General features: G+C 41.1%; 1 protein-coding gene across 1 annotated transcript; it reads right to left on the minus strand.

Moving 5' to 3' along the window:
* Positions 1–2,681: 2,681 nt before the first annotated feature.
* LOC143610916 (uncharacterized) lies at positions 2,682–8,171 on the minus strand. The gene is made up of 4 exons (XM_077085265.1): positions 7,808–8,171; positions 6,373–6,689; positions 3,510–6,273; positions 2,682–2,833 (listed from the first exon to the last, which is right to left on the minus strand). The coding sequence occupies exons 1-4, from the start codon at positions 8,169–8,171 to the stop codon at positions 2,682–2,684; spliced, it is 3,597 nt and encodes a 1,198-aa protein (XP_076941380.1).
* Positions 8,172–16,091: the final 7,920 nt, after the last annotated feature.

A 16,091-nucleotide genomic window follows, 5' to 3' on the forward strand; every position in this document is an offset into this window, starting at 1 on the left:
TGGATTGAAATATCCCAAGATCGGAACGCGGGTAATTTATATCGCGAATTTTATTTTTTAATATATCTTTTAAGTTTTGTGTGCAATTATTACATTTTTTTGTTATTTATTTTGTAGCCGTCTTTTAAAGAGCTCGAGTTTTTTGGGCCAAGGTTCGGAAATGTTTTTATAATCAAGTGGGGAGTAGGGCTCGTACCGAAAATATGATATCGGTTCGGTGGACCGATACTCGTAAATTTGTAGGATTGTTTACCAACCTACATAACCGCAATGCTATCCGAATGCGGCCGAGTGGGTCGGCTGATCTCTCGGTTTACCAATTCACTTGTGATGAATGGAAACAAAAGGTGTTGAGTAGGTAGGGGATGGTGAAGACGTTTGACGAGGGCTACTTGTGGGAGGTGTTAAGAAAGTGCTCGAAATGGATGCAACTATGTGTGGAGAACTTTGCCAAATGGGCAAAACGTACAAAATCTAGTGCGTCCGGCACATACGTCTCTTCGAGCAGGTTGGAGAATCAAATTGACTTCGAGCTAAACTTGTCTGAAGGTCATTTGAAAGACTAAAGTTGTAGCCACCCTCCGGGTAGGGATCGTGGGAAAAAACGGTTGTTAATGACGACAATAAAAAGGAAATTAAGGAATTGTGAAGTGGCATCCTCTAGATTGGTGAAGCTCGACATAAAAAAACCGTTTCAAGAGTTTGGCTTTTCTAGCCAAAGACTTTAGCCACCTACCGCCATTCAACCAAGCGATAATGGAGGAAGAAAAAGATCGTATTCGGAAGGAATTGACGACAAAAAAAATAAAAACACTATTTTTATGTATTTTTTATTTTCCTTTTTATGTTTTAATGAAGTATTTTAATTTATATTTGTGTGTATAACAAAAAAAAATATAAAAACTAAATTCAATCAAGCCTTGGATCACCTGGACCACTACTCCCTCTAGGGCTTGTTCCAATGGCTTGATCTTGTACCATGTTAGCGCATGTATGGCGTAAATATATTAGATCACTTGGGGTTGGATCAAGCCTCACTACCCTTAACCTTAATGACCATTTTCAAAAATCAAAATCATATTGTTATTAAATTGTTGCATGTCCTCCATAGGTCCCATTAATGACACAAATAGGTAAATTGATGATGATGGCCCGAATTTGAGTGTTCAAACCGAATCTCATACTCAGACTCATTAGCCGGTTATATATAAATAATAGGCTGATTGATTCTTGTTTGCTAAATAGACTAGTTTTAAAGTTTTACCTCAAAATTACTTGTAGAGTACTTCAAACCTGATACGATCTTTTATTTATTATGTATTATGTTTATTATATTATTATTATTGTCTACTAATTAGGCCTATTGGGCAGAGGGTTTGTGAAGGTAACCACTAACCGGGTCTGGTACAATAAAGGTTAGGTTTCATTATGGTAGCCATGGAGTTTCTATATAAGGAGTCGCCATCATTCATTTGAAGGACCTTATCTGGGACCATTGGCTCCCAACATATTTTTATGTCTGTAAACAAGAGGAAACTCTTAGCAGTCACTTCCACTCCCCCACTTTTCAATAGCAGATCTCGAGCTACCGGAGAAGAAGATCAGGGCGGTGGTTCGTCATCTCGAAGACCAGGGAACATCGACATGGATCTGATTCGGATCCATTCCATGTTTTTCATTGGCGTCATCCGTAAGACACGACAACGAGCCACGTTTTGTTCTTCTCTACTCCAAGCTTCCCGGTTTTGCATATAGATCTATGTTTGCCCCGAGTGACATATGCAAGATCCAGTTCTGATTTATTCAGATCTGAGTTCGTTTGAGCAATTGCAACATTTCGTATTCGGCCGTATCTCCAGATCTACGTTCGTACGGATCTACTCTCTTTAGATCTGAACTGGTTTCGGTTATTAAAGGGTGAGTGAATTTAAAACTAATTCCATGAAATAATTTCTAGATCTATTTTGTTTTGGAGGATAAAAATTGGGCTTTTCTAACCACACCGGGGGAGGTGTGGTTAGAAAACCACGCAAACTGTCACGTATAGCTCTATACGTAGCTTATAGGTGTTTTTTTAAAAGACGTGTTTTTTTGTCTTTTACTTAACCATGACTTATAGCTCTATATGTGGCATATGTGTCTTTTAAAAAAACGTGTTTTTTTGTCTTTTTTTGTTTACTATATTTTTTAGTTTTAGTTTAATTTTAATTATTTTGATTATTGATTTTTATTTTGTTGTTTTATTAAAAAAATTATTGCTTTTATTATCAAGAATTACAAAAAATATAACGAGGCAATGTAAATAAACTATATATTTATATATATAACACAACCATTACAACAAATTTGTACGAATAATAACAAAATGTAGAAATATATCTAAATGACAACGTCACTAGCGTGGTAACAGGTGATGCTTAAATCTTAGGATTATGTGACGATAAAAAACAAAAAAAAAACCACCACCGCGTTCTGACCATGAAGCGAGCACATCGAGCATTAGGCGTGGTCGCGAGGACAACGACGACGTTGTACAATAAAAAACACAGAAACCAACACCATTACAATGAGTTTGTATAAATAATAAAAAAATGTATATATATATATATATATATATATATATATATATATAAATGAAAACGTCATCATCATGTTAACAGGCAATATTTAAATCTTAGGATTTATGTGACAATAAAAAAACACAAAAAACCACCACCACGTTCTGACCATGAAATGAGCACACCGGGCATTAGGCGTGACCGGGAGGACGACGATAGACCGGGATTCAGATGTAGGTTTGTTAGCGACAACGGCAACGATGACATTCGTGACACTGCCATTAAGATAAATTTTTGTTATTATTTGTACAAACTCATTGTAATGGTTGTGTGTATGTATATATCATTTATTTATATTGTTTCGTTATATATTTTATAGCTGTTGAAAAAGAAAATCAACAAAAAACATTTTTTTAATAAAACAACAAAATAAAAAACAATAATTAAAATAAATAAACTTAAATTAAAAGTAAAATATTAAACACAAAAGACACAAAACGCATTTTTAGAAAATTCCCTTATATACCATGGATAGCACTATCCATGGCATATTGTGGGGTGTGGTTAGCAAGACCCTAAAACTTACCAGATCTGAGATATTTAGTATATTCAAACATTTATAATCTCAGGAATCACGCACCACAATCTCGGATTTGGTGACAAAAAGGAGATCCGTTTCTTTTTCAGATCTATTTTTTTTTTTTTGACAAGAAAATTTCTATAAACACAGCCCAAAAAAAAAGGCAAAACCACCCACAAACACCAATTACATAAACGTAAACCGACACCACGAATCCCAAGACAGGGAATACTTATCAAACCTATTGGAAAACCAGAAAAAACTTAGGGATTTAATCTCACTAATTAAATCACCCACCCTAACAATTTTACGATCAAAAACACATTCATTCCTAGCTTTCCATATTCGCCAACAGCTGATGATAACAATACCTTGAAAAGCAGTTTTAGCATATCCTTTAAGCCCAACATAATTATGCACCTCCATCAGATCATCCATGGAGAAGGCAAAAAAATTATTAATACCACACCATGACGCAATAGCTTGCCAAATAATCGAAGCCACATAACAAGAAGTGAAAATATGCTCAACTGACTCGTCTCCAAACTCGCATAAAACACAAATCGAGCGGCCCACCGAAATCTTCCTATACGATAACGCGTCAACAGTCGGAATTTTACCCAAAACAGCTCTCCAAGCGAAAATATTACATCTAACCGGAACCCATCTACACCACCGAAACGACCCCGCGCCACGGAAACCACTCTCGGCCCGAATAAGATTTTTAACAGTTCCGACAGAAAAACCACTAGACCCACCACCGACCCACCTCCAATAATCCTCTCCATCCGGAAACACCATCGGTGTAATAGAAGCTTCCATACTGCCAATTTCATCCAACACTATCGAATTCCTCTCACCATCTATCCAACTCCAATCAAACGCCAAACCGTTCGGCCCTTTAATAACCCGATCCGAAACCAAACAATTTTTAAACCTTTCAACCTTAAAAGCATTACAATAAACATCCTTTAAGGGCACTAAAGTCATCCAAGGATCCAACCAAAATTGAATCGCACCCCCCGAACGAACTTCTCCCTTAAAAAAATTCCGAAAAGGAACATTTCCGACTGAAAGCTTATTCATTTGTTTAGCTATATTAGCCCACACCCCATTACCCAACCTACCAATTGGTAACCCACCCCACCCAACCGACGACCTATGAATAGCACAAATAACCCTCTTCCAAAGACCATTTTCACTCTTATACCTCCACAGCCACTTACTTATCAAAGCAACACTGGAAACACCAGTACTACAAATACCAAGTCCCCCTTCCTTTATCGGCACCGCAACTCTCTCCCACGCAACCCAATGAATTTTCTTAGACTCCACCGAGCCTCCCCAAAGAAACTTCTTATATAACGAATCGATCTTCTTAATAACCGCTTTAGGAACAACATAGAGTGACATATAATACACCGGTAAACTCGAAAGAACCGACTTAATAAGCGTAACCCTACCTCCAATCGATAAAGTTTTCACCTTCCAAGAATCCAACCTATTATGAATGATATCCACCACAGGATTCCAACTTACAATCCGATTCATATTCGCCCCAACTTTGAGCCCTAAATACTCAAACGGAAACTCACCTTTCCTACACCCAATAACGTTCGCCATGCACCCTATCTCATCATCCTCCACACCCACACCGAACAAAGACGATTTAGCCACGTTAATCTTCAACCCGGAACATAAATAAAAACACCTCAACACTCTAATAACACACTTAATATTATCAATAGACCACTCCCCCAAAATCATCGCATCGTCCGCATAAAACAAATGAGAAAGAACCGGCCCATTGTTAGGAAGTTTGATTCCACAAAATAAACCTTCATCGCACACCGCACGAATCATACACGAAAGCGCCTCCATAACAACGAGAAACAAAAAAGGAGAACTAGGATCACCTTGTCTCATTCCTTTAGAACATTTAAACTCGTAAGTCGGACTCCCATTGACCAACACCGCGGACCGAGCTGAAGAAAGAAGTCCTCTAACCCACTGACACCATCTATCCGGGAAATTCATTTGATGAAGAATAGAAATCACAAAATCCCAATTCACGTTATCATACGCTTTCTCAAAGTCTATTTTCAAGAAAAAACATTTCTTCTTCTTTAACTTACACCACGAAACAACTTCATTAATCACAAGCGGCCCATCTATAATAGACTTACCATGAATAAACGCCGACTGTTGATCCGAAATAACCGAGTCCAACACCACTTTCATCCTATTCGCCAACAGCTTGGAAATAACCTTAGCAATAACTCCCACCAAACTAATAGGCCGGTAGTCGTTTAATGACAAAGGATCCTTCTTCTTAGGAATCAACGTGATAAACGAAGAGTTACAACCTATATTGATCTTACCGTCCTCAAAAAAATCTGTAAAAACTGCATAAAAGTCTTCTTCAAACACTCCCCAAAACTTTTTAATAAAGAAAAAATTGAACCCATCCGGTCCCGGCGCTTTGTCACTTCCACATTCAAAAACTGCGGCTTTAATCTCCGAAGTTTTAAACCGCTCAACCAAAAACCCACTATCCTCTTCCGACAGCCTTAAACAATTAATACATCTCAAATGCGGTCTATTATCCAAATCTTCATGAAAACGATCCCTAAAAAACCGAAAAACTTCTTTTTTAATTAACGACGCCTTAGTAACCCACACCCCATTAACATTCAACCCTGGAATCCCATTCGAGGCTTTGCGACAATTAACCATAGAATGAAAGAACTTAGTATTATCATCTCCATCCCTTGCCCACTTCAATCGAGATCTTTGAATCAAATCTTGAAGCTTCAAACCTTCATGTTCTTTTAAAACCGCTTTACACCTTGCTAAAGTCCATACTTCATCCTCCTCTAAATCCCTTTCTTCAAGACATTCTTCTAAAATAGCCATTTCCTCCCGAACCACCTTTTTCTCCTCTTCCTCTTTAACTACCATCTCATCCCTCCACCGTTTAATGTGAATCCGCAACCATTTAAGTTTAGCTAGCAACCTCAAATCCGACGAGCCTTCAAAAACAAAAGAGTCCACCGCCATATTCACCACATCTTCGAACCCGGCACGACACGTCCAAGAGTTCAACACCCTAAACGGCCGAGGGCCAAAGTTAACCTATTTACACGACAAAATAATAGGCATATGATCCGATATACATGTAGACAAAGCCCTCAAACAAGCTTCCGGCCATTTATTAAAAAAATCAACACTAACTAAAAACCGATCCAACTTACTACATTTCTTCCCCCCTTCACGAATACACGTGAACCGGAAATTACGCATCTCAAACTCCCAAAGATTAGCTTCCCGGATAAACCCATTAAACGACCGAGAGCACCCCCCTTTGAACACCGAATTCCTTCGTTCAGACGCCTCCCTGACAACGTTAAAATCTCCACAAACCACCCAAAACCCGTCACCACCTCCAACCAAATCCGACAACCGATCCCACAACATCCTCTTACTCATCGCCCCTTGCGGAGCATACACGTTAACAATATTCAAAAGACTCCCCTCACCTTTCATGAAACCTTTTAAAAACAAAAAATTCCTATCCTTTATACAATCTAACACCCCAAAAACTCTAGGGTCCCAAACACAACTTAAACCACCCGACAAACCCGACGAAGCAACATACTGAAAATAAGATCTATATTTCTTCAAAATAAAGAGTATCAAATGAGAAGGTGCAACTTGAATTGCATATTGTACAACCTAACTATACCCTTAGGAGACATTATCAGAAAATAATAAAGCTTGTCAGGCTGAGCCAAACCATATTTGTCATTTAAAAAAAATAAAAAAATGTGTCCATTGGTAGTTAGGCTAAGAGTAATGGGGTTTGGTTGAGCCCCAAGTGATCCAATCAAAACCCGGCACGTAGGCGATAACATGGCCATGGATCAAGCCCCTCAACCAAGCCCCAGAGGGTGTAGTGGTCTAGGTGATCAGGGGCTTGATCCAGTTTTTTATTTATTTATTTTTTGTTATGTACGCAATTATAAATTAAAATACTTCATTAAAACATAAATAAAAAGGAAAATAAAAAATACATATAAATAGCGTTTTTATTTTTATGTCGCCAATTCCTTCCAAATACGATCTTTTTCTTCCTCCATATGTGTTCCCGAGTTTCATTTAAGGTGAGAAAAGAAAGGGAGGAGAATTGAAAGAGAAAAGAAAGAGAGGGGAGGAAAATAATCACTTTATGTTCCCGAGTTTAATGAAAAATATAAGAAAAGGAAAGAAAATGTAGGAGTTAATAGGTAGTTAATGTTATACATAAACATTTTCTCTCCTAATCTCTCCAATTTGGAAGGATGGGTATTGACTTAAGTTTTCTAGCCTTTTCTCCCCCCTCCCCTCCCTTCCTTAAAAATCTCTGGAACATGATTCATTCCCATTTTCTTCTCATTTCGTTCCCCTCCCCTCTTTAAATGAGACTCGGGAACACAGCATTAGCGCTTGGTCGTATGGCGGTAGGTGGCTAAAGTCTTTGGCTAGAAAAGCCAAATTCTTGAAACGATTTCTTTTATGTCGATCTTCACCAATCGAGAAGAGGCCACTTGACAAATCCTTAATTTCTTTTTTATAGTCGTCATCAACAACCGTTTTTTCCCACGATCCCTACCCGGAGGGCGGCTACAACCTTGGTCTTTCAAATGACCTTCGGACAAGTTTAGGTCGAAGTCAATTTGATTCTCCGACCCGCTCGAAGAGACGTATGTGCCGGACGCACTAGTTTTTGTACGTTTTGCCCCATCAGTCACGTCCTCCGCACATAGTTCAATCCATTTCGAGCACTTTCTTAACACCTCCCACAAGTAGCCCTCGTCAAACATCTTCACCACCCCGTACCTCCGCAACACCTCTTGTTTCCATTCATAACAAGTGAATCGGTAAACCGCGAGATTATCGGACCCACTCGGCCGCATTCGGTTAGCATTGCGGTTATGTATGTTGGTAAACAACCCTACATATTTACGAGTATCGGCCCACCGACCCGATATCATATTATCGGTACGAGCCCTACTCACCACTTGATCATAAAAACATTCCCGAACCTTGGCCCAAAAAACTCGAGCTCTTTGAAAGTCGGCTACAAAATAAATAACAAAAAATGTAATAAGTACACACAAAACTTAAAAGATATATTAAATAATAAAATTCACGAAATAATTTACCCGCTTTCCGATCTTAGGATATTTCAATTCAAGCTTTTGCCAACGCAAGTTTCTTTTCTTTAGACCACGGAGTAGACTTCCGCTTCTCCGGTACCGAAGGACCATCCGCTTCGCCGGTTTTCTTCCCTTTCTTTTTGTGGGATCGTTTTGCCGGCTTCTCCGGTGCCAGCTCCGGTTGTGTTTCCGGGACCGAATAATCGGTTTTTCACATATCCAAGAACGTTTGAAACGATTCGTCGTCCATATAGTACAATCCCTCGGGAAATTGAGTGTCGTTGATGTTGATATTACAGTAACCCGAGCCCGACATGGTTTGTAACTTGAGAGATTCTTAAATTATTAGAGAGACATGTAGTGAGAATGATGTGAGATTCTTAAATTACAGTAACCCGAGCCCGACATGGTTTGCAACATCAGCAGTCGCGCCCCCCCCCCCCCCCCCCCCCCCCCCGTTCACCCCACATTACCCTCAACCTTACTTGAATTACACCCCTATCTGGAAAGGGTACGAAATTGGATGCCACAAGTGTCTTCTATTACTACCCAAGTCGCGGAGTCAGCCGTTAGAATCGCGCCTCCTACTTGTCAAATCTGCGGAGTCCGCTTGTTTGAACCGCACGTGACACAGGCAAATTCTGAAAAATCTAAACTATGTACAAAATGGTTTATACACATGCTAAAGCTAGATACACCTTCACGCTGTTGCCAACCGCCGGCAGGAGCCGCGATCTGCTTGTTAGCGCCTACGGGTTGATAATGTCATCCGCGGGTCAGCAATACACGCATACAAACCACATAAAACTAATAATGGAAGTACAAACCCAGGTAGACCGAAGGAAAAGGATCAGGAAATGTTTCATTTGCATCCTGATGTGACAACTATGACCACAATGGGTACTTACGCGCACCAGCAGACAAAATTTCAGTCAGAAGACACCAACCATCGCGATCAGCATAGGCGGCGCTCAGGCTGGTTAGTTTCAATCCAGCAGACCACGTGCAAAGCATGAGGGATTATCATCGGCTTAAGCATGTCCCGAAAAAGCCCCAACGTTTCAACACCAGATTTCGTAAAAGCTTCAAGTTCGTTAACTGGCGTACCAACAGTCCGCCACCACGAGATGCTATGCGTTATGCCAAGTCGAACTCTCTCATAACTGGCCGCGTACTGGCTTCGATGATTCAAAACAAAGCACGACGTGTCATATCCGTGTACATGCAAACCATTGCGGATCACTTATGCGCACCGGCGTTGCAAATTCAGCCACCGTGGACCACATCTCGCGCTCCGGCGTGTTAAACTCCACCTTCGAGGAGTCACATGTGTACTCCCGCATGCGCGTTCTGAGTGTCAATACAAGCAAACGCGGGCCTTATACCAGGGCCGACCTAGGGGTGTGGCCGGGTAGTCGACGGCCACAAACCCGACACCCCGGCTCGAAAAAATAATTTCAAAATTTTTTTTGTGTATTTTTATAAAAACAAAATTATCTATAATCAATGTTTCAATATAATTTCATAACCACTAACTTGGTCTAGTGGTAAAGAGTTATGACATCTAACCAAAAGGTTGTGGATTCTAGTTTTACTTGAGATATTTTTATGTTTATTTTTATACACAAGTTTTTTACACAACTCAAATCATAACTAAGTAGCAAGTAAGCCTACTTAAAATTAAATTGTTTAAATAAAAAAAAAGGTTTCTTTTACTTAAGGCCTAAAAATAATTTCACCTTTAGCCCAAAAAAATTTCGTCTTTTCGGAGCCGGCCCTGCCTTAATACATCGTTTCGGCGGGCCAACGACTACGATGGGTAATATACGCGGAATGGCATATTAACACCCACCACCAAAGCCACTGAAGCGGGTTACATGCATGTTTTGCCATCATGAAACGTCAACAGTGGGACCTCTATGTGATCCCGCGGATAAAAACTTTCCGCCGCAAGCTGCATTTGCGGGGTAAGCACGAAATAAATCTGGTGATCTTCAGCCCTGTCACCATGCGGAACTCATGGACAAGTGGCTTGAGCTTCTCCACTAACTGCCTGCATGTCAATAGTTGTCACCGCGGGCCAGTAACAGATTCGCGCGTGCAAGGAAACAATCATGGCGGATGGACTATTTTTAAACCTGCTCCATCTTTTATGAAACCATGGAGGTGGAAAACCTCTATATGTCACATGAAATGAAGCATCTCTTGTCATCACGTTTCATTGAGAAAGTACAATGGATTAATTTTCAAATTTTAAAAACAGCCCCTCAACTTTTAGGTCATATTTATTATGATCTTAAAATAAAAAGGGTTTAAACTGGTGACATTTTACCTCCTTCGAGGTTATTAAAAGTATAAAAAAGATTGAACTCAACTATAGAGAGCATTACTCGTGTCAGAGGCGCGGTGCATTCGCGTCAAAGGCTCGGGATACTTGTGTCAGAGGCGCGGTGCATTCGCGTCAGAGGCTAGGGGTACTCGTGCCAGTGGCGCGGTGCATTCGCGTCAGAGGCTAGGGGTACTCGTGCCAGTGGGGCGGTGCATTCGCGTCAGAAGCTCGGGGTACTCGTGTTAAAGGCACGGTGCATTCGCGTCAAAGGATCGAGGTACTCGTGTCCGAGGCGCGGTGCATTCACGTCAGAGGCTCGAGGTACTCGTGTCAGAGGCGCGGTGCATTCGCGTCAGAGGCTCGATACACTCGCGTCAAAGGCGCATAACACATTTTTGTTTTATGGAATGCTTTCTTGTTTAAATGGTGTTGGCTTCCCAAAAAGTAAGTTTCTCCAAAATCTTATACTTTTTGCTTATATTAATTTTGGGATATATAACATTGCAAAATAAAACAAAACAAAAAGTTTGAGTATATAAGATTTGCATTAAAAAATTGCACAAAGATTCAAGTGCTTATATCAATGTAAAGCATATGGCTACACGCCAAGTTTATGACATGTGTGCCATCTTTGGATGGACAATGTCCAAATATAAGGTTGGGCACACCTCATAATTCGTCCGAGGATGGGAACCTTATAATACACTCACATGGATACACGCCGAATTTATGACCTGCGTGCCATCTTTGGATGGAAGACATCCAAATATAAGGTTGGGCACATCTCATAATTCTCCCGAGGATGGAAGACATCTCATTATACCCGGTGTGCGTGGCAGAAGTGACCCGCGTGTTATTAAACTTATACCCGGTGTGCGTGCAGGAAGTGGCCCGTGTGTCATTAAACTTATACTCGGTGTGCATGCCGGAAGTGACCCGTGTGTCATTAAACCTATACCCGGTGCGCTTGCCGGGAGTGACCCGCATGTGATTAAACTTATACTTGGCCTGCGTGCAGAAAGTGACATGCGTGTCATTTTATAGGCTCGCGTGCCAAACTCGCCATCATGGTTTAAAACTTCTTACAACCCGAATCAAAGTAGACACACATGCAAAAAGGTCTATATAGAAGGCATTGGGTCAAAAAAGCACTACTCCTCACTCTCGAGCATTCCTCATAAGTCCAGACTTCCACCTAACCGCTTGCACGCTCAGGAGAAGCACTGGACTGTTGGGGGGGGGACTTGTAGGTGTATTGTGACATCTGACCCGATCCGACCCGACCCAGGTACCCGTTTCTCCGATCCGATCTCTTTCTTTTATGATTTAATATTTATTTATACTTATACTTTACTTTAAATAATAACAATATATTTTCCTTTCCGCCTCTTCCTCTCTTTTCCTTCCCGCCGTCCCGTCCCTCTTCTTCTCTCCGCCTTCTTTTCCCTCTTGTTGCCGTCCCGCCTCTTTCTCTTTCTTGTCGTCGTTCCGCCCTTACGCCTTGAACCTCCTTTTTCTCTTAACTCTTTGCTTGTCCTTTGTTCCTTCCCGCCTAAGGTTGTCTGCGCAGCTACACGCGCCAGACTCCTTACAAGGAAGCCTGCGCGAAGACCAGTTGTTCCTGCGATACGCGAGGCGAACTGTTCTCGCAGCGCGCTAAGAATTGTAGTTCTTCCCGCAGCGCGCTAAGAACGGTAGTTCTTCCCGCGACGCGCTAAGAATCGTAGTTCTTCTAGCAGCGCGCTAAGAACGGAAGTTCTTCCCGCGACGCGCTAAGGATTTTAGTTCTTCCCGCGGCGCGCTGTGGGCTGTTCTCTGTATGCCTTCGCCCTCGCGCGTGCGCTCGACGCCTTCTCGCGCTAAACCCCCCCCCCCCCCTTTGAGTCTCTTCTTCTGTTTAATCTAGCCGTTTGCCTTTGTGATGTCTTATCTTCTGTGTTGTTGACCTGACCTATCTTATGTCTGAAAAGTTACTTTCGGCGCAGCATGCGCACCAACCCCATTGGTTGGCAGAAAAAGTGACTGACATTATCTTTTGAGATCTGCTTTTTCCATGCTTGACCAGTACCTTTATCTGACCCGCTCATGCCTGTTTACTGTTACCTGTCAGCTTTTCCTTTGCCCCCTGCAGCTGCCATATCTTTTGATATCTTTTGCTTTTGGAATCTTTTGCTTTTTGAGATATTTTCCCCTTTTCTGGGGATTGTGTTTTCTAGGGTTTCCCTATAAATAATAATGTTATTTTCCTAACACTATACACACAAAACACTTAAACTCTCCTGTTCTCTCTTCCTTTGCTCCTTGCCGTTGTTCTCCCTCTGCCGCCTTCTCTCTCTGCCTCCGTCCTCTCTCCTGTTCTGCCCTGTTTTCCGGTAATCTATAATATATAATAATTTGTTTAAGTTACTTATTAATTATGCTAACTTATAGTCAAGACTTAAATCAAATCATTAAAACAATAATCTTTAATTATAGGTTAACTTGTGCTTGTTTAAAGTTGGTTCTTGCTTTATCTTTCACTGCACCGTTTATCAAGTGAGTAATCTCGTACCTAATCCCTTTTTATTTTTAATGTTTTGGGATGTTCATGTGTTCATACAAACTTAGAGTCTTAAACTTATTTATGAACTTTAGTCGCGCAGTATCCCATGTGTTGAGGACGTTTACTTGGCTGTTTATTTGTATGTGTGTATCATTAACCGCTTTGTTCGGCCTATTCCGAAGTTTTCATGGATCCATTGGATGAACACGGGAGACCTATCGTTTACGGTTTTCTTTGTTTACACTTGCACAGATGTTTTCTTGTTTTTGTGCTCATTTGGGAGCACGGATTGAACTATGAACTATGATCTATTTAGGCTTGATCACAATCTGATTACACCCTTGTTAAACACCAGACATACACGTGTTGCGCGCAGATTTATTGTTATCTATGTATTCTATTAAACTTGATTTCTCACCAACACGCAAGTGTTTGACGTTTATTTTAACACATGTTCAGGTTTGCTGTAGCTACATTTGGAGCTTGTGGACACGTAGGACGTTTTTACTTTTGGACCTAGATTAAAATGTATCAAGACAAGTTATTGTTGTTCGAATATTTTGCCTTATAATATATTGATTTATGTTGATTTATGTTATCTTGTGTCTACGCTGCGCGTGCGTGAATGAATATATTTATTAAATATTGACACCCAATAGTGTCACGAGTAATGAAACAATATGTGGCGCCCCGATGTATAATCCGCCTTTGGTCGGGGTGTTACAGATTGGTATCAGAGCTCGTTGACTTTAGGATAGGTGGTTAGACGTAACGGCCTAGAATACCTAAGAGTCCCTTCTCGCGCATGAGAGAAATCTCATGTTTGCGCGCTTATTGTTAATTACTCGTTATTTATAAATATGCTTGCGCAGACGCAGTATATGATTTTATGATTTATTTCGCGATATTTCGATTTTTGTTGAAGTTCGATTTTTATTGATTTTACTTACATATTCGTTTGTTGGGATTGAAAATCCGAAAAGTCATGGTGATACATGAATAGTTGATTTTCAATTTCCATTTACGATTATGTTCTGAGGTTGGAGACTTGAAAAGTCATGGTGATACATGAATTGTCAACCTCCAATACTCATTTTCTAGTATATTTTATATTGAGGATTGAAAAGTCATGGTGATACATGAATCGTCAATCTCCAATACTCGTTTGCTCGTATATTTTAAATTGGGAATTCGGAAAGTCATGGTGATACATGAATTGTCGATTCTTGATTCGAATTTGTTACCTTTATTAAGTTTGCATCTAGGGTCATTTATTTTACTTTAACTTTTGACAGTAAGATTAAACTTTGCGCTAAGATATTAACTAAATTAAAACTTTTATAGATTAAACTTTATAAGATTAAACTTTATAAGATTAAACTTTGCGCTAAGATATTAACTAAATTAAAACTTTTATAGAACTTTTATAGATTAAACTTTATAAGATTAAACTTTGCGCTAAGATATTAACTAAATTAAAACTTTTATAGAACCAAGCTTTATAAGATTAAACTTTGCGCTAAGATATTAACTAAATTAAAACTTTTATAAGATATTAACTAAATTAAACTTTGCGGAGGTTGGAGACTCCGCGAAACCAAGCTTTATAAGATTAAACTTTGCGCTAAGATATTAACTAAATTAAAACTTTTATAGAAGGCCTCCGCTATCTCGCCATCATCAGAGGAGAGAATCCTCGCGCAGACGTAGACAGCAACGTTCCCAGGAAATGGCCGCTGCAATAGCCCAAGCCTTGAGCCAAAACAATACCTCCGGTTATAACATTAAGTCCTTTAACGCGGGTAACCCTCCAAAGTTCACAGGTCTTGAAGGAGCCACCGTGATGCTCCAGTGGCTCGAAAAGATAGAAAACACTTTCCTCCATACCCAATGCCCTCCAGACAGACGAACCCTATATGCTTCCAGTGTCCTGGAATCCAGAGCGCTTACATGGTGGAATGGAGTAGCTCATGCGCGTGGCGCAGAGGCTGCTTCCAGCATGCTCTGGGAAGAATTTAAGGATCTCTTGACGCGAAAAGTTAAGCGCCTGGAGGAGGAATTTTGGAATCTTAAGCAATACAGCGGTGAAGCGCGCGAGTACGCGACGCGCTTCCATGAACTAAGCCTGCTTGTCCCTCACCTTGTTACCCCTTCCCGCCGAGCCATCGAGAAATTCCTTGGGGGTCTCCCCATGGAAATTCAAGATTCTGTATGGGCCAGAAACCCAGCAACCCTCTCTGACGCCATCGAGTTGGCCGCTGTGCTCAGCGACAACCATGTCAGAGCAGGAACCCTGTTCCTGCGGGGAACTGAGAAGACCAAACCCACCAAAACTGTCCCTGAACCCGCAGAAACCAAACCAGAACCCTCAAACCATAACCAGAAACGTAGGCGCAGACAAGCTTACGCGCTTACCAGCCCGCCCATTGTCCAGCAACCCACCTACCAACCTCCAGTACACGCTCCTAACCCACTGTCAACTTACCCAACTCCCCCTATAGTCCACAACTATGCCTTAACCAATCCCACACTCCCTGCCCCGCCAACTAAGAAACCTTACACAGGAACCCAACCCTTTTGCCCAACCTGTAGACTTCACCACCCAACCCAAACCCCGTGTCGACAATGTAACCGATGTGGCCGCGTTGGTCACTCTGCCGAGTTCTGTAGAGTCCCTTCCGCCAATCCAATGGCGCCAACACCACCAGTCTACCCGCAGAACCCACAACCAACATACCCTAATCCACGACCCAGGACGTGCTTTAACTGCGGTGATCCCAGTCATTTCCGGAACGCGTGCCCGAGACTACAAGTGCAAATCACACAAGCGAATCCGGTGAACCAAATTTCAAACCAAGTGGCGCGTGGCCGAGCTTTTAACATA

The sequence above is a fragment of the Bidens hawaiensis genome, unplaced genomic scaffold, assembly GCF_021521415.1.
Source record: "Bidens hawaiensis isolate Kalapana, Puna unplaced genomic scaffold, B.hawaiensis_p1.1 tig00028738_1, whole genome shotgun sequence".
In the NCBI taxonomy this organism is placed as follows: domain Eukaryota; kingdom Viridiplantae; phylum Streptophyta; class Magnoliopsida; order Asterales; family Asteraceae; genus Bidens; species Bidens hawaiensis.

Bases quoted from the DNA above. Each gene is read 5' to 3' on its own strand.
- LOC143610916 (XM_077085265.1), bottom strand. From the start codon at position 8,171: ATGATATCGGGTCGGTGGGCCGATACTCGTAAATATGTAGGGTTGTTT. The intron at 6,690-7,807 runs GTTGTAGCCGCC...TGTTTTTAAAAG, and splicing joins AGGTCATTTGAAAGACCAAG to GTTTCATGAAAGGTGAGGGG. The intron at 2,834-3,509 runs GTATTGTTATCA...TCTTAATGGCAG, and splicing joins TGCTAAAACTGCTTTTCAAG to TGTCACGAATGTCATCGTTG.